The following is a 25,942-nucleotide window of genomic DNA, read 5'->3' as shown; positions in this document are numbered from 1 at the left end:
GGGATGGACAGAAACAATGCTCAGGTAGACCGTGGCATTTAAACAATGTCCAGTTGGCACTAAGGGACCTAAAGTGTGCCAAGAAAACATCCCCCACACCATTACACCACCACCACCACCAGCCTGCACAGTGGTAACAAGGCATGATGGATCCATTTTCTCATTCTGTTTATGCCAAGTTCTGACTATACCATCTGAATGTCTCAACAAAAATCGAGACTCATCAGACCAGGCAACATTTTTCCTGTCTTTAACTGTCCAATTTTAGTGAGCTAGTGCAAATTGTAGCTTCTTAATAAATAGTAAATATTTGTAGTGGAGATGAGTGGTACCCAGTGGGGTCTTCTGCTGTTGTAGCCCATCCGCCTCAGGTTTGTGCATTTTGTTGCTTCACAAATGCTTTGCTGTATACTTTGGTTGTAACGAGTGGTTATTTCAGTCAAAGTTGCTCTTCTATCAGCTTGAATCAGTTGGCCCATTCTCCTCTGACCTCTAGTATCAACATGGCATTTTCGCCCACAGGACTGCCGCATACTGGATGTTTTCCCCTTTTAAACCCTAGAAATGGTTGTGCATGTAAATCCCATTAACTGAGCAGATTGTGAAATACTTAGACCGGTCCATCTGGTACCAACAACCATGCCACGCTCAATTTCTTTCCCATTCTGACATTAAGTTTGGAGTTCAGGAGATTGTCTTGACCAGGGCCACACCCCAAAATGCATTGAGGCATCTGCCATGTGATTGGTTGATTATATTTTACATTAATGAAAAATTAAACAGGTGTTCCTAACAATTCTGTATCACACCTAGGCATGTGCCGATATCAATTTTTCATGTTGCGATTAATTGATGAAGTTTTATCATGATATACGATATTATCACGATATTGAAATAAGTTGCAAAAAAAAGTGTTGCCATAGCATAACAGCTTTAATAACTATTTTTGTAAGAACAAAAATAACTGAATGTTTAAATACAATAATGCACCAAAAATATATACAGCTCTGGAAAAAAATTAAGAGACCCCTCATTGAGAAATCAATGTTAATTGGTCTCTTGATATTTTTCAGAGCTGTAAAAGTACAATTTTCAAACAGATTAAATTGCAAAAAAATTAGGCTATAAAGAACAACAGGTAGGCTTACAAATTACAATAAGGTCTCATTATTTAATGCATTAACTAAGATTGAGCAATAGCTACATTTGGTACAGAAAGTATAATGTTTTTGTTAATGTTAGTTAAGAAATACTGATCATTGTTAGTTTTATCTTAGGTCCATTAACAAAGTTATTTTGATTTTGATTTTAATGTTATTAAACAGTAACTAAGAAATGAACATAGAATGATTAATTCTTTATAAGTATTTTTCATTGTCAGTTTGGTGAATAATGAATTAACATGTTAACTAATGAAGTCCTATGTCTCAAAGTTTTACTGAACAATAAAAAATAATTAGAACAGTTCTAATCATTAGGGCATGTTGTAGTCCAGATTAAAACATAAAAATGTTTAAGTTTGAAAATAAATAGCCTATTAAGTCTTTAAGTATTAAGTATTTGGTGCTTTGATGAACAACATTGAGATTACAAAAACGAATGGATGTTTTAAAAACTACACGCAGTTTTTTTGTTTGTTTGCTGGTTCCCGGGGTAACAGCCGCATTCTGCAGTTCATCAGCGCCCTCTGCTGTCACTGAGCGGCACTTCAGCAGCGCGTCTCCTTCACCGGTTCAGTCATGTGCAAACGCACGTTGGGCTTGTTTATATCTGAGCGCGTGTCCCTTTGACGCAGAATACAGCGGTGTTGAGCATTTATATGGTTGATGGGCAAAGTATTCTTGAATGCATTATAAAAAAATTATAAATTGTTAATAAATTATTATTTACGATATTTTAAAGTGCCCACGATAACAATATCATGCATATTCATTATCGTGATAAATCGCATTATCGAAAATCGGCACATGTCTAATCACACCTATAGGCGCATGTTACTAACGTGCCCTTTTAAATAACACAAAAAATACTGCACTATTAACTTTAGGCCAGGTTTTTGTTGGTCAAGGACAAAGTAGTTTTCAGTTCAAAATTGCAACGCGACAACAATTCATCTGAACACACCTTGTTTTCAGACCTGCACACCCATGGGCGAACAGATATGCGTGAGTGCATTTGCTTGCAGGTGGACAAGCTCAAAATGTTTTGGAAACCATTTACACATGTAGTTAGCATCATCCAACGGTGATTGGATGGACAAAAATGCTTGTTAATACCAGTTGTAAAAAGGGCCATCGCTTTTGCTGTTCTTTATAGCTTATGTGAAATGCATAGATGGCAAAACACATTCAGTTTGATGGCAGCTTTGTAATAAGACAAAACCAACAGTGATCCTGTTATTCTGAGAGTTCTCTTAAACTTTTTCTGTTGAGGTTCCTGTCCATTACAAGGAGGTTTAGAGAGAGCTATCTATAAGCATTCCCATTCATTTAGATGGCAGTAGCTATGCTGGTATTGTCCTTTGATAAAATCTTTTTTTTTTTTAGAACAGTATGTATAGTTGTATCTGATAACGGGCCCATGCTAACCAGCTAAACCTTGACCTTTTGGTCCATTAAGTTTTGATTCTATTATATTGTGTAGTTCTCTGGTGGATTCTTACCCCTACGGACTTGAACTGAAAAGTTGACACTTCCAATATTGTAGTGTGCAAGAATACCATTAGACTATTACAGGCTGAAGCTGATAGCGGAGTTGGCCTTGTATGCTCCATTCTCTTGAACCATGACCACTAGATTTTGGTGGTCCAGCTTCCCAGGCGGTTTTTCTTTTTACCCCGAAGATTCAGAGGCACATGCTCCGTTCAGGGATATGGTTCAGCCAGAGTAGGTCAGCTAGGCTCTGTGTCCACTGAATGCTAACTAAGGACAAGGCCAAGATTCATTCCAAGAAATATAATCTCATCCATTTTTCATCAGGCTGTATGAATTTGCAGCTCAGACATGCTTCATCGCTAAACATTTCAGTGGTCATTAGAATTGCAATAATGTTTCCCTTCAGGGATGCCACACGGTGTGAGTCAACATGTTTATATTGTATCAGGTCAGAGCTGTTCATAATGAATAATATGCTGCAGACCCATTGGAGTTGAGTGGATTTCTCCACTCAAAAGAGGTCAGTCCTCATATAAAGGCTTAAAAATGATTTAAAGTAAATTTGGCCTGTGATTTAAAGTTATGAGTAATGAGCAAAAATCCGCGTGTTATTGTACGTGTGCCATCATTGCAATTCCCTCCCCGTCGTCCTCCCAATCATTGCATCCTTGCATGCAGTAAAACCCAGAACAGTTTCGATTAAAATTAGAAAACACTCATGCAAACTTTAGTACTTTCAAATTCAAAACAAATTAAATTGATTGGAAGTTTTTGCTGAGTGTTCTTATCTTCACACTTATTTTCTGCCAAGCGCTGTGACTTAAGCACAAGGGCAGATTGATGTATAGGAGACGTGAAAAGGACTGATCAGCAGACAGTAGTGAATGGCTCCCCGTGGAGACATCCATCCCACTCAGAAGGTAGAAGTTCAGATCTTTGACCTTAGCTGTGATGGATATGTCCCACTGGACAACCAGCCATGTGCTGCAGTGTTGTGACGTGTATGTCATTCCTGCACTGCACTGTCCTTTTATTGTTCTAGAGATTCATCATAGAAACCCTGGGGCAGTAAAACTGTATATCAGATATACTCAAATTGCACAGCTCAGGGGCCACATTTTTGAAAATGCAGCATTCCCAGGGGCCAGTGAACAAAATGACCTGGTAAATGAAGTGATACTCCATCCATCCGTCCGTCCATCCGTCCGATAGTCCAGAGCAGTGATCTCCAGCAGTTACTGGATGCAGTGTTTTAGGAATTGGTAAAACATTTTTGTTGAAATTTCTATTTTGCTATAAGCTTTTGTCATTTGGGTGCTATTTTCTTACATTTTTGCTGCCAAATGAAGCATACACAGTTTAAAAAATGTCACAAATCACTGATGACATTATTTGCATTTCCTAATTCTTTACAATTATTAAAAAGGAAATATGAATCATAAAACCTTTGTAAATTAATCTGATTATACTACCACCTAAATGTCATTTAAAATATACTTTAAATTTTGCACCCCACGCAAGACATGTGGTGTGGAATAAAGAAACTAGACTCTGCGCATTACGAAATCTTGGGATGTAGGCTGCTTTGCTGTGTATTGTTGACCCAGTTACTGCAAATGTATTCTCAAAAAATATCCAAATTGAGGTGGGGGGCGTCCATTGAGTAAACCTGCCATATACTGTTTAGTTATTATCTTCTGTTTTTTTTTTTTATAAACTTGGACCTTGGGTACTCACTACTCCAATATTCATTTAGTTTTTCAAATATATTTAAAATACATTTATTGCCTCCCTGTTAAGCCATAAATTCCATACAAAAGAACCTAAAATAATGTCCCACTCTCTGCACAGCATTCGCAAAAAAACAACAACACTCAAGGTGAATTATCCATAATCATGTTTATTCAGACAGGCTGCGGTCACATACCAGTAGTTATACACGTCATATTGATAGATATTTATGTGACTCAAGAGTCAGACTAGAGACATCCAAGTGTAGTTAATATCTGACATAAATATTGAACAAGAAACTTTGCTTATGTTTTTTTTTTCTTTTTCTTTTTTTCGGATCAGTAAAAAAAAAAAAAAAAATTGTGGGGGGTTGGGGGGTCTATTGTCTGGGGTTGCGAGCAGCAAGTATAACTTTGCTTTCCATTCATTACTTAACTCTTTCTAGATGAATACTATATAACTAAGTTACAAATAAAGTAAGCTCTAACGGTTTTGTACTCGGGTACAGGCCTAAATGCAAAATAACAATAAATAACAGATATTCATAGGTTGCTGTAACTTTAAGACCAAATTCCATTATAATACAGTTCCAATATAATGATACACATCCAATTTCTTTCCCAACTGTTTACGTTCACGTGATGGACTGCGTTCACGAGAACTTGCAGAGGTTTTTGACATAATTTTGTGCGAATGTGCCCATTCAAACACATGGAGATGCGAAAGAGGAATCAATTTGCTGGAAATCAATCTGAAACGCAACTCCTACTTTGTGTGCTTGCTTCGGGTGTGTGTGTGGCTGCGCACAGATAACAGTGAATGAGTACCAAATTGACGACAAATAATCTGCGAAACGTGTGCTGAATCGTGGATCACGGATTATGATCCATTTCACCCGTTCTGTTCATGCAGTCAGCACCAATTTGAAAAGGGATGCCACTGAATGGAACACATTTTCAGAAATTCAATTCAATAATTATTGTTATTTTTGTTTGGATTTTTTGACAAATGGAAAATTGGTTTTTCCCCACCAAAATGAAAAATAAAATGGTAAATTCAAACGCTCCAATCTAGTCCGCTATGTAGAGTAATTAGAGAATCATATTAGCTTCCCTAAGATGTTTCTTCAAAGAAAACCATTCCCATCATTAAAAACCATTCCACCCAGAGTGTCATGTAACATGAATGATGATCAATAAGAGGATTCAATCAGAAGCGAGTTGGGTGGACTTCTGTAATCACAGTTTGAGTAATTAAACCTGTAATTGTACCCGTTAGATCAGAGCAGTCTCAGATGCGTCATTGAAAATTTTATGTACTAAGGTTTCCTGCATGGGTTTATATATAAATGTTTATTCACATGGCAAATATGGTGTTTAGTTTTGATATTATACATTTTTTTCCTAATTAAGACAAAAAGTATATTTATATATATATAAGAATAAAAAAAGTTATTTTTAAAAAATATGACTGTCTTATGCATTCAGACCGTTTACAATTTAGAGATTGATATTATCACATTAAAACAGAATACTGATAAATTATGATACACTTCAGTAGGAAACTGAAAATGTTTGTAATGTCCACGCTCTGGATTTGTTGCTCTTTAGAGATCTGTTTCCTTCCTTTGTGCTGGCTTGTTGCAGAATATTGATTTTTCTTTTTCTTCTGTGATTACTCCCATTGGCTCCTCTCCAAGCTTTCGGAGGTATGTTATCTCAGGCATGCGTAAGACAGACTCTCATGGTCTTACTTTTACAGTGAAACCTGATGCCATACATTTAAAAAAGGCTTTACTCAAAATTACAATTATGACAATTACTCACAATCAATCTCACATGACTTACTTTCGCGTGTGTGTGTAACTCAAAGGAGATGTTAGACAGTATGTTTTCACTGCACCTTTCCATACAGTGAAGGTGCAATGTGACCAAAAAGGACAAATATGTACTCTAATAATGATTTAAACGGATAGGAACATTTTAATTTGAATTACCCTATGATTTACTCACCCTTATCACCAAAACAAACACGCCCCCCCAAAAAGGTCTCCGCCCTATTTTGATAGCTCCGCCCCACACGTGTGTAACCCAGGCAACGACTATGGCAGAATCTGCGTGTTACTAATCCAGGTCGAATATTCAATGAAAAAGTAAATATCCATCACAAAAACACAAACCGTTCTCATGAACAACTCAATAGATGATACACAAGCACGAGTCCAACTAATGACATATTACATAACCAGATTAGAGTTATAGCGATCACAAAAACACAAACCGTTCACATGACAACTCGATAGAACGCGAGCCGACAGTCCAACTAAAGAACATATTGCAATTATGACAAGATTAGAGTTATAGTGATCACAAAACACAAACCGTTCTCATGAACAACTTAATAGTACACAAGCTTGATAGTCCAGCTAACGACATATTACAATTATGACCAGATAAGGGTCATATAGATCATGAAAAGAGGAAACAAACATATATTTGGAGGATAGTATCTTACTTGTGGGACACATTGTGTGCGCTGATGCTTGAAACATACAGTGAAGTGATTTAGATGCTCAATACGGTGTGGAAATGATCGGGTCTTTATCATCGCTGAAGTGAGCCACAATATGATCCAAAATGAACAAACAAGTGAACATAACACAAGCATATTCAAGCAAAAGCCAGCATATATTAGTTCTTGGCTAATGTTTGTTATGTGTGACTTGTGTTTTTGAATAATGACATGCACTGAGCGCTCTCTTCTCACCATCATTAATAGACACGCCCCTTACCTGCTGATTGGCTACAAGTTTGTTATTGTTATTTCAAATGTGCTAGAGATTAAATGATTACCGGTTTGACGATAAACCACAAGGCAGAAGAAAGTCGCTGTAATGGGGGAAACACTTCAAATCTGCAAAGGTTTGCGAACGCAAGGCAAGTGGACTTTCACTTTAAGCCAAAGACCAACAAACAAGTTCAGACACGACTATAGGGTATACATTAAGGAATAATAATCAGGGCTTGACATTAACACCCGCCGTATGTTTGGTGTATTTCGGCTGTGGCGTGTAACACAGTCACTCATACTAGTCACTGTTGCTAGTCACCTACTTATTATAGGCTTCTCAAAAGCCCTCTGTTATAATCACATTGCGCATATAAACTATTAAACGTGTTTCTATTGAGTTTATGAATGCAATGTCTAATAATCAGATACGTTCAGATTTGCCAGTTTTGTTGAGAGTGCGCTCTCACTCACTGAAATCTGCACTCAAAGACGAGATGAACGTACGATGTACGCAGGAGATTCATTCAGCATATGGTTAAATGTTTTTGTTCTCAGCAGCGAAAAGAGTTTAAAACAAACCGCAGAACCAGCAAATCTGATACGACTGGCATAACGTTGGCTTGACGTTCGAGATTCTCAAATTTAGGGACCGTCTCTAAAGTTACATACAACATTGGTATGCTCGTTTGTATCAAACTGACTGTAAAGTGTTCAGCTAGGTGTCGGGTATAATGCACACCTTCTAGATTTTTGATATTAATAAAATAAACTGTCAAATCAAATGAAAATATGGTTATTACTTATTTTACTGGGATACAGTTATGTTAAATGCGTCATAGCTGATAGGACACTGATGAGAATATTACTTGAACATATTTATAGAGATAATATTAGAGATTATATTTACACTAAATTATTATTTATGCATTATGTGGTGATATTGTCGACGGCCAATATGAGGAAGGAAATCCCACAGAATAGAATCTTGCTTTAAAAAAGTGCATAGAGGTGCTTGATTTATTTGTTGTTTGTTGATTTTCAAATATAAAACTTGTTGTTTTCGGTGTGTTCATCTGTTCTTTTTGAACACTTTATATTATTTGAACAAAACCTTGATAATATTGATAACTGATCATTTGGGTCACTATAATCGTGATGTGAAATTTCCATACCGTTTCATCCCTACAATGTGCAAGTGTGAATGTGAATTTTCTTTCTCGGCAGGGCAGATATAATAACACAAATCACATCACACCATGCTCTTTTTCCACTCCAATATTCCAATTATGCCTGCCCACTAAAAGCTGCAAAGATATATTTGCTTACCTCAATAGGCATATCTATGTAAAATAGTATTTTGTATTTCAGATGCGTATTTTAAATACATGTATCTGAAATACTGCCCATCCCTAGTCCCAAATTCATCAATGATAACTATGCTTCTGCCTGAGTCATGCCATGAATATTTAATGGGAACACGATAGTTGGTCTTTCCTTTGAAACCCTGCTCGCCATCATCGGCCCAGTTGCTAAGAGAGTCCAGCTTGCCTCGGTTTAACGTGTCAGCACTTCTGATGTTACGCAAAGCCACACAAATGCCATCAATCTCTAATTCATGAGTGGCAGGCCAGAGACGGGACTTGGAGACACAAGCACAGATCCAAATGGTCGTCGTCACAACATAGCAAACCGATCCCAGGAACTTTTACTGTAGACTTGACCTCCATTTGCTCTTCAAACTATTAACCTTTGTGTAACGGGACAGTTAATTTCCTACTTGTCCTCCTTTGTAAATGAAGCGCGGTTTAGCGCCTCTGAAGAAAACCCATTTTGTTCATAATCACTGATCTGTGTTGCAGGATTCATGGTGTCGATTTTGTATGATTTATATTCTACTGTCTTCTTCTCATAACTTGCCATTAATTTTCGGATAAAGGTTTGTAGGGAGGAGATACTGGTGGAGAAAAGCCAGCGGGTTGAGACCGGATTCCTCGTGATAGCAACAGCAAGCAACAGCAGCCGTAGATCTCGTCTTGCCTACCGTGAAGGAGCATGTTAATCAAATCAGTCACTCAAGGACTGCAGTGTAGCACTGTCTCATCGCTTGCCACTGTAAATCAAGAGAGCCGATAGTCAGTTCCTGCAATGCTGAGGCGTAGTAAAGCTCAAAGGATTTAAGCACAATTCAGTTGAAGCTTAAAGTAGAATAAGTTGGATGAAGCTTAACGGTACATGGAAGAGGTTAGAAGTTAGATGTTGCGGTACTTTGACGATTAGAAGTTGTAAACAGCTCGTTGCTTTTCCTGGGGGACTTTCTTTTGTCAGCGAAATTCAAAAGTTGTACTGTACTAGAGTTGAAGGTTTCCCTGGTCTCTGGTTTAAAGACAAGATGCAACGTGTCTGAAGAACGTTTTCTAATGGCAAGCCAATGGCCCTGAAAAATGCAATCACTACTGTCAGGAACAATTATATTAATGCCAATCATCGCTTTGTTGTTCTTAATACATGTTGCGCTGATGTAGAAATTGCATTAGACTCAAACTGTTTGCAGCCCATTTTGCTGTCAAGCTGTACAGTGATTTGGACAAATTGGACATGCGTAGAATCATCATCCTTGTTTGTCCTGGAACAAAATTACTTTAACCATTTTAAAGCCATTTGATTTTAGCGTTAATGTTAAGGATGTGGTTGGGGCTCTTGTCAGTCTTGTCAACAGAGTTTAAAAGGATCATAACTTTCATTGTTTTATTGTTGTATAATGTTTCCTGTGGTGCACTTATAATGTTATGATTTTTACATCAAAAATGGTCATGATTTAAAAATTAAAGGCATACTCCTGATTAGGGCTGTGCGATATTGAAGAAAAATGCGATTTGCAGTATCTTGTTAAATAATGCGATATTCAACATGCTATTAGTGTGTAAAATCTATTTAAATTATATTATTATATAATATATATTTTAAACCTGAGAATGAGACCATTTATGTGTTTTACACTCTTTCTGGGAAAAGAAAGCATTGCTACAACTGAAAGTGACCAGCAGCGTTTTAGCAAAAATGTATGTCATAAATCAGAAATTATAATTTTAACATCAGTGTAAACAAACAAAAATGTAATGCCAATATTTAAATACCAAAAGCTCTTTGCTTGACTTGGTAATAGGCTAGGCAAGGCAAGGCAAGTTTATTTGTATAGCACATTTCATACCCAATGGCTATTCAAAGTGCTTTACATAGAAATGAATTAAAATAGTTGTAATATACTGTAATTATGTGGTAATTACAGTTATATCAACCTAAAACTTAACATCAAGAACATCCAGGTAAACAAAGACTCCTGAACGATTATTTTTATTTATCTTTGTTATTAAAAATAAGAACTAAAAACAGTAGTCTTCCTATTCATTAAATATACACTGATACATAAATCTACAAAGGTTATTCAGCCAAGAGTGACTTTCTCTTTTTCTTCTGTTGTTTGACAGACACCAGCAGGTTTACTGTATCGTAGGTCTGTCAACAAATATTCTAAATTTAAATATATTATCGAATAGTTTTTAAAAAACGAGTTTCAAAGGTGAAAATTAATATTCAAATAAAAAAAAGCGGTAAAAAACGTTGCGGTAGTAGAGGCGTGGCTGTCTGCTTTGCGAGTGAGCACGTGCATGGGGGTTCAGTATGGGATGATTTTAGACTCAAAATGATTAATACATTCACACACAATTATCCATGAACTTTTTACTATCCACAAACAAATGCCTTTCAACTTGTATGTGCAAAACACAGACTTGCATGAATGTGCTGCAGTTTGTATAAATACAGACATTTTTGTGAATGCAAATGTTTTATTTTGCATTAGTTTGTAATAATTTGTGCATGCAAAAAAGATGATGTGCATTTGTGGATCATGTGACATGCATGCATTAATTGGCTGTGTTGATCTCATTTGATTCATTTGGATTTTGAGACTTTCATTTCACATTTTCAAGCATTTCACAACCCACACACAAAAAACAACCAGTGAATACGCCTGGTGATGATTATTAATGTATGCACAAATACCAAATGTACATTTCTACATTTAAACTAATACTTTATCACTTGGGTGTGCAAAATCCAGATATACATGAATGTGCAGCATTTTGTACAAATAGAGACACAACTGTGAATTCCAAAATTCGATTTTGTATTAATGTTGGTCAGAATTTGTGCGTGCAAGAAGTAAGATGTGCATTTGTGGATCCGGTGATGCGCGTGCATTCATTGACTCGTTTGCGAGTCGTTTCTATTTGATTCATTTGGATTTTGAGACTTTCATTTCACTGGTTTGGTCTTGCACGATCCACCGATCCATAGGCTTGTCACGATAACAAATTTTGCTGGACGATAAATTGGCCAAGAAATTATTGCGATAAACAATATAAGACATTGATGACATGCTTTTCATTTATTTGGAAAAAAGGAGAATGTGTATTGCTACACAGGAACTTGTGCCTTTTTAGCACACAAAGATTGAACTGAAGAATTAACTTGCATTCATCAAACTGACTTCGGTGTAGCTTTAAGCCTTGTTTATGCTCTGCGTGTCCGTTCGAGCGCGAGGGTGCGCGTGGCAAAAATGACGCCAACGCAGAGAGCGCGAGACCCCGTTTCGCTTAGCGGTGTGCACATCAAATTTTGTAACTTTGCGTGCGGCTCAGAAACCGAAAAAGCACGAGTTCTAGGCGAATCTGGCCGAGCATGACGTTACGCCATACTCAGTGTGCGCATCGAGTATAAACACCTCCCCAAACGGACGAGGTGCTCTCAGTCAGCCAGAGGGACGAGGAAAACAAACAAGCATTCAATTGGAATTTATTGTGGCCGTAAAAATTATTGAGCTCATTTTTTTAAATCATGCGATTCATTGATTTATTGACTATCGTGACAGGCCTACCTGAGGTCCACCAGAAAATGAATGTATTTAAAGGGTTAGTTCACCCAAAAATTTAAATTATTTCATTAATTACTTACCCTCATATCGTTGGACACCCGTAACACTTTCGTTCATCTTCGGAACACAAATGAAGATATTTATGTTGAAAGCTGATGGCTGAGAAAGACTTCAGATAGGCCTCCATTGGCATTCAGTACATTCCCACTGACCCACTCACAAGACACATTAGAGGCACTAAAGACTTCGTTACAAAGTCCATCTCACTACAGTGGCTGCACAATAATTTTATGAAAGTGACGAGAATAGTTTTTGTGAGCAAAAAATCAAAATAATGACTACTCTCCAAGTTATTGTCTTCCGTGTAGGTCTCTGACGTAAACTTACGTGATAGCGGCACTCCTCCTCTTCTGGGTCATGTATCTGAACGGTGGAGCTGCGCCATATTCTTGCGCATGCGTCGAGTTCACGTCAATAACTTGGTTGATAAAGTCATTATTTTGATTTTTGTGCGGACTAACTATTTTTGTCGCATTGTAAAATTATTGTACAGCCACTGTAGTGAGATGGACTTTGTGACGACGCCTTTAGTGCCTTTATGTGTCTTGTGAGTGGGAATGTACTGAATGCCAATGGAGGCCTATCTGAAGCCTTTCTCAGCCATCAGCTTTCAACAAAAATATCATCATTTGTGTTCCGAAGATGAACGGAGGTCTTACAGGTGTCCAACGACATGAGGGTGAGTAATTAAGGAAATCATTTTCATTTTTGGGTGAACTAACCCTTTAAATGAACCCCATTTATATTGAGTGTCTTCTAAAATTCTCCATGTATATGTCTCTACGCTCCTTTTTTTCTTATCTCATAAGATTTTGAGGAAAATTTGATTTTGTGCTTCTTTTTCTTTTTTTCTTCTGTCTCACCCCACCTTTCTGTCACTCCATCCTTCTCCTGCTCTCTGCCGATGACACTATCTGTGATTCCAGACTGGCAGTATGAGGGTAAGACTTTGTATCTTATCTTTCTGTTACTCTTTTGTTCTCTCATCAGGCATGAGAGCACAACTCTATTAACCCTTCGCAACCTCAGTGGTAACAGCTCTCTCTATACACATAAAGAAATCATTTTGTAAATCTATCTTGGACTTGTGGTCCCGCGGTCCTGGTAGTGGATAGGTTACAGTACTCGTAGATCTTTTTTTTATGTGCGGGTTGTGTGACTTAATGTGAGCTGAAATTGAAATGTCTTGTTTAGTATGAGTTACATCGTGGTCTAGATTTGATGAAATTCTGATGTCTCCTTTTTCCGTTCCTGCTTTCCATTTACTATGTGTCCTTGCTTTTTAGAGTGCAAGCTCTCCAGAACGGGCCCACCTGCCACCATTGTAGCCATAGATGAGGAGAGCCCTAATGGTAAGTTTGTATTGTTGGTTTCTTTTTTATCTGCATGTCATCAACTAAAATGAAGGAAAGTAAGTTTTAAAGCGTGTGGTCAGAATTCAGAACAGCACTTAGTTATGAAATTCAAGTCTGCCAGTTTTTAGTTTGGCTCAGATTATCTGTGGTGGACAATTCATGAATTGTGCCCACTTAATGCGGTGTTTTTTGTCGTTCTGTTGCTGATTCACCAAAGGAACGACCCAATCAGGTAACGACACGTGCAATATGCATAGTGCAAGTCCCAATCTTGTGGGTCATGAATGCTGGGCTGTGGAGAATTCCGGTTCACAGGCTCTCGATTTGATTTGATTTTGATTGATTCAATTTAGGAATGCACTGAATCAGATTTTTCATGGCAAAAATAAATAAATAATTCTTTAGCCACTTGAAATTAGAGGCAACTGCTGCATTTTAATCAGGATCCAAACAAAGATGCTACACACGCAGTATAAGTTGTTTTTTTTTTATTTAAATTAGATGGTATAATTAATAGATTTAAAGCTAAAGCAAAAGCCTGATGTTACCTTTTTGCAATTATGCTGCATAAAACACCTGCTCAAACTAAAACAGCTAAAGTACTGAATGAAAATACAAATCCACTTTCTAACAGTGATATATCATTTCCTTGCTTATTGCTGTACACAAAGCAAGGCTGCACTTATAAACACTACTATAGGCATTATTCAAAGGTAAAAGGAATAAAAAACTATTGAAATGTTTTTTGATGTTCCCTTCAGAGATGCTTGCATACAACCCCCCACCCCCAATTCAATATTTAGATTTTTTTTCCTAAAATTTGGATCATCGTGAACAGTGAACTTGCTATGCCTGGTAGAGTTTTTTTTCTGCTGGCCTCTGTGCTTTCCAATCCTTTGTACGTCCATTTTCGTAAGCGTGTCCCATCTTTGGTCTGTTTACACACAAATTACATTTTGGGAAAGGATTGCAATTAAAATCCATAAACTTCATTATTAGACGGTTTTCTAAGGCTGAATGATATATTAAAAAAACATTTAAAAATCATACTAGACCTATAGAAAAGTGCTATTATGAATTCACGAAGGCTGCGATTCAGTTTAATAAATATATGTCCTGTGTGTTTAATATTTATTTACATGCGTGTAGGTTACGTATGTCTCAGAACGCATGTCCTCATTTAAATGTGTCGAACATGTCTCAAACTCAATCTCTGCATATGCTGTGAGTTTAGGTTAACATTCATCTGGGATCGCAGTGTGCGTCATTTCATCACATTTGTAAGGTAAATAATTTATAAATCTACAGCAACACGAGAGAATACAGCAGTATCTTTGCAAACTGTTCTCAATTTTAAAATAAAAGTTTAAACCCTTGCTCTGAATTTGCATGTTTTGATGTCCACATATCCTTGTTCATGTGGCTGTAGTATTTCTATCTTGCCAAATATTAAAGATTAATAAGTGAACATTTATGTTAAATTAAATGTAGTTTGGACATTATTAAACAAGGATTTGATCAGCTGTAAAGTGTAACAATAATTGGCCACCTCTTATATTTGTTGGACCCACTTTATATTAGCTGGCCTTAACTACTATGTACTAACATTTAATTAATCATTGGGTACAACACACTTATTGTGTACATACATGTTTTTGCATTGTACTTACATTTTAAAAATACCTGCATGTAATTACATCTGTAATTAATTTCTGTAGTTACATTTGTAATTACAGTTATCACTTCCCTTACACCCTACCCCTAAACTTACCCATATCACCACACTGTCCCTCTCTACCCGTATCCCACCTCAATATCAGCAAAAGTGTTTTACAATACAATTTGAACACAGTAAGTACATTGCACTTATTTTTTTATGTAAGTACATAATACTTAATGTGTTTTTCTATTAAGAAACTTGATTTAAATGAAAGATTTAAAATTAACATTAATTTGTCTCAGAGTTTAAATACCTTGGATTGGTTTTAGATCCTCAACTTAAATTTACTAAACATATAAAGAATATCTCTAAAATAATACAAAGCAATCTTAACTCTTTTAAATTAATCAGACACTTTATATCAAAGCAGGCAGTCCTGCTTTACATGCATGCTATGATTTTTCACATATTTCATACTGCATTGCAGCTCCGTCTGCAACTAAACATATTGGTTCACTATATAATCGAGCAATAAAAATCATTTATAAATAGCCAATCTGCCATCATCATTGCCATGTCCTTGAAAAATATAATTTACTGAGCTTTGACAGCTTTAGTGATTTGAGTTTTTTTTAATTATTTTTTAAATGTATTCATAATTTAGCACCTGAGCCACTTAGCAAATTTGTAAAGATACATAACAGCAAAAGAGTAACTAGAAGTATTTTAAACTATAACTGCATAATACCATACTGCAGGACAAGCTTCGCTCAGTCAGCTTTTTCTGTCAAGAGCTGTAAGCTATGGAATTCATTACCACTGGACATTAAAGACAATATCTGACTTTAAAAAGTTCACATCTAGGCTTAAGTTATGGCTGAAGACAAACCAAAACTGTAACCATTGTTTCTCTCATCATTTGCAGTACTTGTATTGTAGCTATGCATTGTCCCTGTTAAATAAATAAATAAATAAATAAATAAATAAATAAATAAATAAATAAATAAATAAATAAATAAAATAAAGTGGGGCCTATTTGTTATAATACGTAATGTAAATTTGATAATTGTTGATATATTATGTATATTGTATTATATTTTAACAGGGTTGTTCTATAAAACCATATGATTACTTGCTTTTGATACCAAATATTATTGCCTTGTTGTTATTATATATCTATTGTAAGTCATAAAGGCTATTGTTTGCTTAGGTCTATTTTTATTTCCACACCAATCGTTAGTGACAGCCTTAATTGCAGAACAGAGTCCAGAACAGAGATTGGCCTTAATAAAACAAAACAAACGTCAGGTTGTGGATCATGTTTTTGAAAATGAAACTGTCTGGTTCCGATTGATAGCTGGTCAACCAATGCATCTCTAGTCCGATTTTGTTTCATTTACATATATTTCAGTTACAATGTCCATTTTGCCTATATGAAAGAAATTCTCTCTCCGCTAGACCTCCATGTTGTATTATATGTCTGAGAGTACATTGATATTGATTCAGTACAGATTCAGTGAGTTCTTTCAGTGAAGCATTAATCAGACTGAAATATAACTCCTAAGTCTGTGTCCAAAATTGCTTTCTTTCTTAAGTAGGTACTTATTTTGAATAAGTAATTACTTCACGGTCGTTCTATATAGTATGACTGTGTGTAGTACTACATTCGCCATGTTGTCTTTATTATGTGACCTACCAGCATCAGTTACGTGGCTTCACTGTCATTCATAAATCCTCTCCCGTGGCCGTATGGGATAGTAAAGTGTCCATTGTATGCACAATTTAGAATTTTCCGGAAGAAGCAGATCATCCTGGTACTTTTTGCATATTGTTTAATGAGTACTGTGAATTTGGTCATACTACTTTGTCACATACTGTTTTTTGCCTATATAGTATGGAAGCATGCAAGTCTTTTTGAACGATTCACTTAAAAGAACTGGTTCATAAGAGTCATTTGGTTGTGAAAACAGACCTGTTTTCTTGCCATTATTTTGTGGTAATGATCTTTTACATATTAAAGAGATATGCGTTTGCTGAAAAAATGACAAAGGACTTGATTTACATACTCATGACACAGTGCAGAGAATGTTCATGTTTAAACTGGATTGTGGGTGGTTAGATAATAAGAGGCATATTGAAATGCAGCTTACAAAAGTGGCGCTACTCTCCGGTGCGGTTTCCCTTCTATTTGTGCTAATTGACAGTGACTAATGTGACCAGATTTGCTCTAATCCATTGGAGAACATTTTTGGACAAAATGATGTGTATGTTGCACTGATGAAAGCAATTTTTGTTCTTCACACTTATCTTAGACCTCCCATGGTGCCCCTCACCAGGGCACATATGCACAGATGGTGTACAGTGCGTTGCTACTTTGATGGGTCTTTTCAAGTACTGTCTTTTCATCCTCTCTTCATCTGCTACCTGTTCTGTGTGCTCAAATACTGAGGTGCTATAAGAAGGTTTCAGGAGAACATTGACAGCTACATCTGCCTTTGAACATAATTGGAACAGCTTACAGGTGTGATAAAGGGTCACCACTTTTGCTGACCTCCTACCCAGCTAACAGGGAACGTTCTGGCAAGATTCTCTCCAAGTTATGAGCAAACATTCTTTCAGCGATGGTAAATTGAAGTTCGGTCAGAGCTATCTAGTCTTTAATAATGTTCTTAAAATGCTGCACAAAATGTAGCACAACAGCGCTTTTTTCAGAACATATAAAACTTTCAGAACATTCAGAGAACATTCAGAATAACATTCCTATAATGTTTGCAAAATAATAAAAGTGTAATGTTACCTTAAAGGCCTTCTGAAGTGCAATGAAACACGCAGCGTTATTCAATGTGTTGATGTAATTTCCCCTAAAACAGTTAGACAGGACAGGACATATTAATCAGCTCCTCCCCTTTTTTGAAACTGTTTAGCATTCTGTGTAGGATTCAAACGGGTCTGATATGTTTTGTTGTCTGAGCTGACTCGTGCTTTTGTGTCTCCGTAGCAGACTGTGTGTGCTGTGGCGGTACACATGAAACTAACATAAAGCCTGACCTGATTCACCTCAACTGAAAATGTATTTACACAGTTTGAATCCACTTTATAGTGCTTTATATGTGCCATTCACCATGTAGAAAATAGTAAATGAACTGATTTCAGCTGCAGCTTCGGCATCTATTTATGGGGCAAGATGCTTCAGATTCTAGAGAGTATTTGATTGGACAAAAGATGTGAATCTCTGTGATGTCACAAAAATCTTTGATCCATTTAATTGGAAGTGGGAGACTATACGTTTTGAACACTTATATCGGTAACACTTTACAATAAGGTTCATTAGTTAACATTAGGTAACTACATTATATACAGTACAATACAATAATGCACAGCACTTAAGCGTTTATTAATCTTTGTTAATGTTAATTTCAACATATACTAATACTTCATTAAAATCTTGTTAACATTAGTTAATGCACTGTGAACTAACATGATCAAACGGAAACAGCTGTATTTTTTATTAACTAACGTTAACAGAGATTAACAAATACAGTAACAGATGTATTTCTCATGGTTAGTTCATCATATTAATTAATACATGAACTATGGTTAACTAATGAAACATTATTGTAAAGTGTTAACCTTATATCTCCTAATTGTGAATTTTGTCATTGTTCTGGAATACGCCTGCTTCTTTAAGGCTAACATATTCATACAAAATTTTGAAAATTCATACAAAACGCTTATAAAAAGTCACGTTTTTAATGTAAAGAGTACATTTAGAAATAATGTTTTCATAAAATAATAGGAGCTTAAAAGTTTTTACGTACTTTTTTGCTGCAGTAGTGAACTGTGACTTTCGAACCTTGTCTCCTAACCCCCTCCGCTAATCGGGAAAAAAATAAACTCAGCCTAACATCAGCCTAGCTTGCTGTGTCCTCTTCTATAATACTGCATGTTTCATATGACAAGAAATGCCGCAAGCAAACATCATAGTGAGCATGAGAGAAAAGTAATAAAATGTACATCATCATTAGAAAGAATTGCATCATCACCATGGCCATAATCTTAGCGATAACAAGCCCAATCTATTGAGAGGAACGATATTGGTCAGTTTTCCTGTTATTTAAAATAAGTCTTTCATTGACTTGCACTTGGCCCTCTGTCATTTTAAAGCTGGTCCACCAATCACAGAGCTAAAAGCGTTAGGTGGAAAAATCCTAATATGGAGATGTCTACACAACATGCATATGCAGATTTGAAGGGTTTATTTCCTTAAAAATATTTATATGTTTGTTGTCAAATTCTAAATTCTAAAATAACATTGAACTAAGGACTTTTTTTTTTTTTTTTTTTTACTATTATTTAAAAGTTTGTATGCCTAGAGGTCCCTGGTGTTTCCCCTTTGTTTAGCTGGGTTTAAAAAATAAAATAATAAAAAAACCTTTATAGATTTATAGATTTACACATTTAGATTTATAGAAAGATTTGGTTAATACGGCACCCATTTTACTTAATCTGATGTATATTTTGAATGAAGCTGGATATTTAATGAACAAAAAAACATTTAGTTGTATATATTGGGAATTGACTGGACTTTGAAGTGACTACATACTAGAAGGAAGAAAATATATTTTTTTTAAATCATACCATTGTTTGCATATTAAAATTATATTTTGGCATTCAAATTGTAAGCTCTTAAAGTCTTAATGTAATGCAAATATAAGAAATATTTTGCATTGCATTAAGTGTTATAAATTTGATGGTTTCGTCTTTTCTAATGTTTGGAGATCATCTCAGCATACAATTATTTTAGTATGAGTGAATATCTTCTCTCTGTTTGTCTTTAATACCATATCACTGCAGAAATAGATGAAATAGTTGAACTTTTGTCCAGAAGTTGGAGAAGTGTTTGCTTGGTCAAATTAAGGAAAATCGCTTCTCTTAGGCTTATTTTAGAGCTTCTATAAGTTGGCAGGATTTGTGGTAATCTCTCCTTTTGCAATTTACCTTGAAATTTCTCTCCTACAGCTGTGAATCTCTATGCAATTATTAGAGTAAAGAATAATCATATTCATGCGAGAGTATTATCCTCCTTAATGTATGCAATGGGATGCTGCTTTTACCTCAAATTACAGATAATATGCTGTTTTCCTCCATTTTCACTCATTTCATCCTCCCGTCTCTGAGATCCACACATTATCTTTAAATCCCCTTGAAAGCTACCCCACATAAAAGATAATAATTTTGGCTAAAAATGTGTCAACTTTGGGAAGCTCAAACTGTAATCAAAGTTGTCACAGGGAAATAGTGATAAATGTTTTTTTGATGTAAAATCTTTTCCCTCTCTTTCCTTCTCTGTCTTTTTGTTTAATGCACTTTGTCATAGGTGAAGTCTTTACATGCACATGAACTTTAATGGCATCTTATTCTTAATCCGTAGGGTTTAATATGGAGTTGGCCCACCTTTTGCAGCTACAACAGCTTCAACTCTTCTGGGAAGATTTTCCACAAGGTTTAGGAGTGTGTTTATGGACATTTTTAACCATTCTTCTAGTAGCATATTAGTGAGGTTAGGCACTGATTTTGGACGAGAAGGCCTGGCTCGTAGTCTCCGCTCTAATTCATCCCAAAGGTGTTCTATCGGCTTGAGGTCAGGACTCTGCGCAGGCCAGTCAAGTTCCTCCACACCGAACTCACTTATCCATGTCTTTATGGACCTTGCTTTGTGCACTGGTGCACAGTCATGTTGGAACAAGAAGGGGCCACTTCCCACACATTTGGGAGCATGAAATTGTCCAACAGATTTCCTTTAACTAGAACTAAGGGGCCAAGCCCAAGCCCTGAAAAACAACCCCACACCATATTCCCCCCTCCATCAAACTTGATGGAAGTCATGAAACACCTGATTTCAATGATTTGGAGGGGTGTTCCAATACTTTTGGCAATATAGTGTATGTATGAATTATTAATTTGTAAGTTTCATGTATTAAGTCACATATGAGAGACTGCAGGGATTCTTCTATGACTTTGTATGTTTTTTATTTATTACATATTGGTTGCAACACAGGGATTTTGTTGTGAGAATAATCAAAGATTTATTTCAAGATTTCGATTTTTTTTTTCTCTCTCTCTCTCTGATAGTTGTAAAGTTGCAAAACCCATTTTTTTAATTTATTTTTTATTACAGTTATACACTAAAAAATATGATATAATAGAAGTGGTGTATTGCAGTCATTATGAATTGATTTTTATGTTTATTTAAATTAATCTGGGAAATTCTTCAATATCATTAGTGTAACGTCAGTTGGAGTTTTAATTATTTGACTCATTCCTGCCTGCGATATTTCAAACATTCTATACCCCTAGACTTATTGGGACACAACAATCATTACTCAGGTTGTTGCTATGAATGTACTAATCTATTAATTTAATATATGACTTGTGTATGATACTTCTTACATGCTACTGCATTTGAATCAAGACACAGAAAATCTGGAATGTCCCTGCAACTGCTGGGAAATTCATTTAAATGAAATAAAAAAATTTCCAGTGGCAGGAAGCAAATCAAACTGTAACCTCAAGGACAATTTCACTTAACACTTGTCTCAGCAATTTCTTCGAATGGCTGGAGTTATGATACGGAATAGCCTTCTACTGAAAAAAGGAACGATTTCATCAAAAGCCCCTTGCCATTATTTAGTCCTGTAAGGCATGGAAAACTGTTACAAGATGACCATTAGTACACTAGCACCTCATTATTGTTCTTGTGCTCATTTTTGTATAGTGAATGCGAGGTATTAGGGGTGAGGATCTTGCTGTTGATTGAGTGTACGTTGGAGGTTACCGCATTGGATGCTGGATCGATTTATTGTCAAAACTCGATGAAGTTGGGTGGCTCAGTGGATGACCAAGACAAACCCTGTTTAACATCCCCTTTAGTGTCCACAGTAGCAGAGGAGACAAAGGTGGACATCTTGGCTTAGTGGGTAATTATTACTACATTTGAGTGATGGTTGGATGGAAAAACTATTGATCTAGACAATCTGGAAAAAGTGTGGGATTTTGGTGTCAAGGTAGAGGTGGATTTGTTGGAGGATTTTGAGGGCTCTTAAAAATAAACTGACCTTCTGTCTGAATGCAAGGATGAGGGGTGGAAGGGCATCCATTTATACCCCGACATTCGACATGTTTTGCTCAAATCATCCTCTTCATCTGACCGTGCTCTCCTCTGGCACTTATTAAACATCCTGCATGCTCTCTGTCATCCTCTCTGCGTCCAATTAGAGCCACACAACTGACCGAAGTGACCCTTGCTTGATGATTAGATTTGCTCATTCTTCAGCCAACTCTGTCAATTAGTAGGTTGCATTCAGTATGAGTTATTAGTTTTGTCCTCATCTTTAAATTAGGACCAGCATCAATTTTTGTTTTTGAAAAGGTGTTTTCTTGTCCCCTACGCCTACTGAGCTTCTCAAAGTCTGTCTTGAACATGCTAGCGGTCCTCAACCTAGGGGCATCAACAAACTTCCAAGGGGCCTCAAGATGTCATACTATTTGGGGATTGGGGGGTTAAAATCCACTGATCTATGCATGAGGTCTTGACCTTGATGGTCAGGATGCTTGGCCTGGTCCATGGCTAAACTATTGATTATTTTCAGATTGGTCGATTAATATACAGATTTTTTTTATTACTCTTAATTGTTTATTTTCTGGTTTTGTGGGCTAAATTTACAGCTGCTGTTTCGGATTGGCAACAGCATTGCTCACATGTGTGCGTCTTGAAATGTTCTGTTCATTCCACAGATTAAAGTAGCGACTTGAATACATAAATCTTTGTGATCAAACAGTTGAAGTTACAAACATATTTTAACCATAGCGTAAACATAATTGAAATATCGACACCAGGATGTTTTATCACAGTTGTCAGCGTCCGATCTAGGCATCTGTTGACAATCATAACTTTTAAAGGTGCTGTATGTATTTTTTTGACTGCACTAAAGTATAAAAATACAATACGTTTGCAGCAATGTAGGAAACATGCCAAGTTTACTAAATGCTATAGCCAGTTATTCTTTGAAATGTGTGTTCCGTGTCGCAATGTCTGTTTTTGTTGTTGACCGTGTGATTCTGCCCACTGTCAGTTTACCCAATAGTATTTTGGAAGTTTGCTGAAAACATGGCATATTGCAGCCATGGAAGCCAGCATAGGTGGTGCGCCCTCTGGCCTTCTGTGGGACCAACAATGCACCTGCACATTTAAACTAAATTTAAGTAATAAAGTGTTAAAATTAAATTAGCTTATGAATGCAGTGGCCAATCAGAGCTGTTAAGATTGGTAATCGCTGAAACGCTGGAGGCAGTGTGTGAGCTGAACTCTGGTTTCTGACTGCAGGATTGAGAAATGCAGAAAATCACAAAGATATCTAATGATTTTTTTGAACACAAATCGCAAATCAGATGTGTTTGTTAGCGTCCCCTCACCAGTCACAACACCTGAGTTTTTGTCCAGTGCTGATATCTGCACACTCAAATCTTGTTATAATTTAACAAAAAAGCGTAGAAATGATACAGGCTAAAAGAGATTAATTGTACAGTCAGCTTAATTGATTAATAGAACTTTTGTGAGATCGCAATGAATTACGATGAGTAACAGCTTATTGATTTTAAAGAGAGAGCTTTCATGCACGTTCTAGGTGATAATCTATTCAGAATTTGAAGACAGCGCATGTTTCGCTGCATTAGGGAATGCAATGGTTACTCTGGCTGCCATGCCGAATCACGCATATTCTTGCCTGTTCAAATTTGTGAACATGACCACTTTAATAACAAAGGCGTCTATGCTGGGATGTGTAGGTTGTTGATAGGTTGTTGAAGCCAGCAAACGAACTGGGTCAGAGATTGAAGATTCTACCCAACCTAACAAGCTCTATGACCGAGGCATATTAAAACATGGATACATCAAGTCATCAACTAACAGTGTAAGGCTTGTCGCCTTCCATTATCAATTGCACTCACTCTTGTTGCGCGTTCTCAATCTGGCAACCAGTGTGAGAGCCAAGTCTGAGGAGGAGGGGCGGTCGAAACGACTCTTTCCAATATTTTGAATTTGGAATACAGTGCCCATTTCAACCACTAGCTGTCAGTGCTATATCTATCTATTACCATTTCTTTTGGTGACTTTGGCATCTCTCGCTTTGTGTGAGTTGCCAGGATTAACCCCAACATTACATGGCTTGGGAATTTAGCGTCTCCAATTCATCTATACTGCATGTTTTTGAATTGCGGAGGAAACCCATGCAAATACTACAGAACGTGCAAACTCCACACAGAAAAGACTCCCGTCTCAGCCGGGACTCGAACTGGGGACCTTTTTGCCCACTGAAACAAATACCAAATGTTGTTTGCCATACTAGGAATAAGGATCTGTTCTATGGAGTCTTTTGTGTGAATCATGACAGGAATTGGGGATGAACGTAAACAGTGTGACGTATTGTATGCAAATCAACATATTTACATAATCAGCGCCATCAATTACACCAGCATGGCGTTTTGGTCATAGTCCAAGCTAGTTTTAGTGTGGAACATAGCTTGGCACCAGGCCATCTTCTTCCCCACATCAATTTCTTCTAACGACAACCTGCCAGGCCATATATAGGTTTATAGGGGAAATAAGCCTGTCTCAGCAGCTTGAGTCCTTCCCAAAATCACTTCATCACTGACATCCACCAAACACTAGGGTTTGCATGGCCTCTTATTTTTACTAGCTGACTGTTCATCCAGAAATGCGCTAATCGACTAGTCAATTGTAAATGTAAACTCTAGGTCCCCAAATTCTTTGTCTTACATTTCAGTATTTCTCCTACAAATTTTCTGTGTGCACTGTATTGCAGTCTGAGAGGCATCTTATTATACAATTTTTTGGTAAGGTCTTTTTTGGTCAGAGGTATTGAAGGGACGGCAGAGGTCAACAATTCTTGAAGACTGCTTGAGTGGTTTGGAGGACTATTGTTAACATGCGTCAGCCAGTTTGGTCGTAGATAAATTCCCATAACTCCCATAAGTCAATATTTCTGTCTCCAGCAATGAAACAGGAATATTTTAGCTGTATAATATATGACTACAGTGAAGTAAACTACACACAGGTATTTTATATGTGTATGTTGTGAGAAGAGCTGTTGGAAACTTGAGCTGTTTCAAACCCATATGACTTTCTTTGTTCTGTCAACTATATTATATTATATTATATTATATTAATTATATTATATTATATTATATTATATTATATTATATTATATTATATTATATTATATTATATTATATTATATTATATTATATTATATTATATTATATTATATTATATTATATTATATGTTTCCTATTAATTTCAACTTAATTTATCGCACCTAAGTTTCGCAATGAACCAAAACACAAAAAAATACACTTTTCAGAAAAACTTATAAGAATTCTAAAATCACATCATTTTTGTGACAAAATTGTGATGGCTAAGTGTGTTTATGAAATCACAGAAACCGGCGATTTAATTAAGAATATGAGTCAAAATCTGCGTTAATGATGAAACAAGTGATTTTTTTACTATTTACAAAAGAAACTGCATTTTCTTGGGTTTGAATAAAATATTTGTTATTAGACAATAAAACATTTGTGCATCAAAAACACACCTTTCCTGGTAAAAAACAAACAAACAAAAAAACCTGGATTTTTAAAATTATGTTAGTTTGTGACAGCTGACAGGCCAAACATGTTAGTC

At 36.3% G+C, this 25,942-nt stretch overlaps 1 protein-coding gene across 4 annotated transcripts in view; it reads left to right on the top strand.

The window, feature by feature from the left end:
* pcdh15b (protocadherin-related 15b) overlaps positions 1–25,942 on the top strand; it is a 321,029-nt gene that overhangs the window by 46,089 nt on the left and 248,998 nt on the right. For 3 of the 4 annotated variants that reach the window (XM_067430706.1, XM_067430704.1, XM_067430703.1), the window contains exons 3-4: positions 13,095–13,109; positions 13,455–13,520. In XM_067430706.1, coding sequence (XP_067286807.1) covers positions 13,095–13,109; positions 13,455–13,520 — 81 coding nt within the window. The remainder of the gene's footprint in view (positions 1–13,094; positions 13,110–13,454; positions 13,521–25,942) is intronic. The other variant, XM_067430705.1, reaches the window with a different exon arrangement.

Source organism: Pseudorasbora parva, chromosome 21 (genome assembly GCF_024679245.1).
Source record: "Pseudorasbora parva isolate DD20220531a chromosome 21, ASM2467924v1, whole genome shotgun sequence".
Taxonomy (NCBI): Eukaryota; Metazoa; Chordata; class Actinopteri; order Cypriniformes; family Gobionidae; genus Pseudorasbora; species Pseudorasbora parva.
This window is presented reverse-complemented; position numbering and strand designations above follow the sequence as displayed.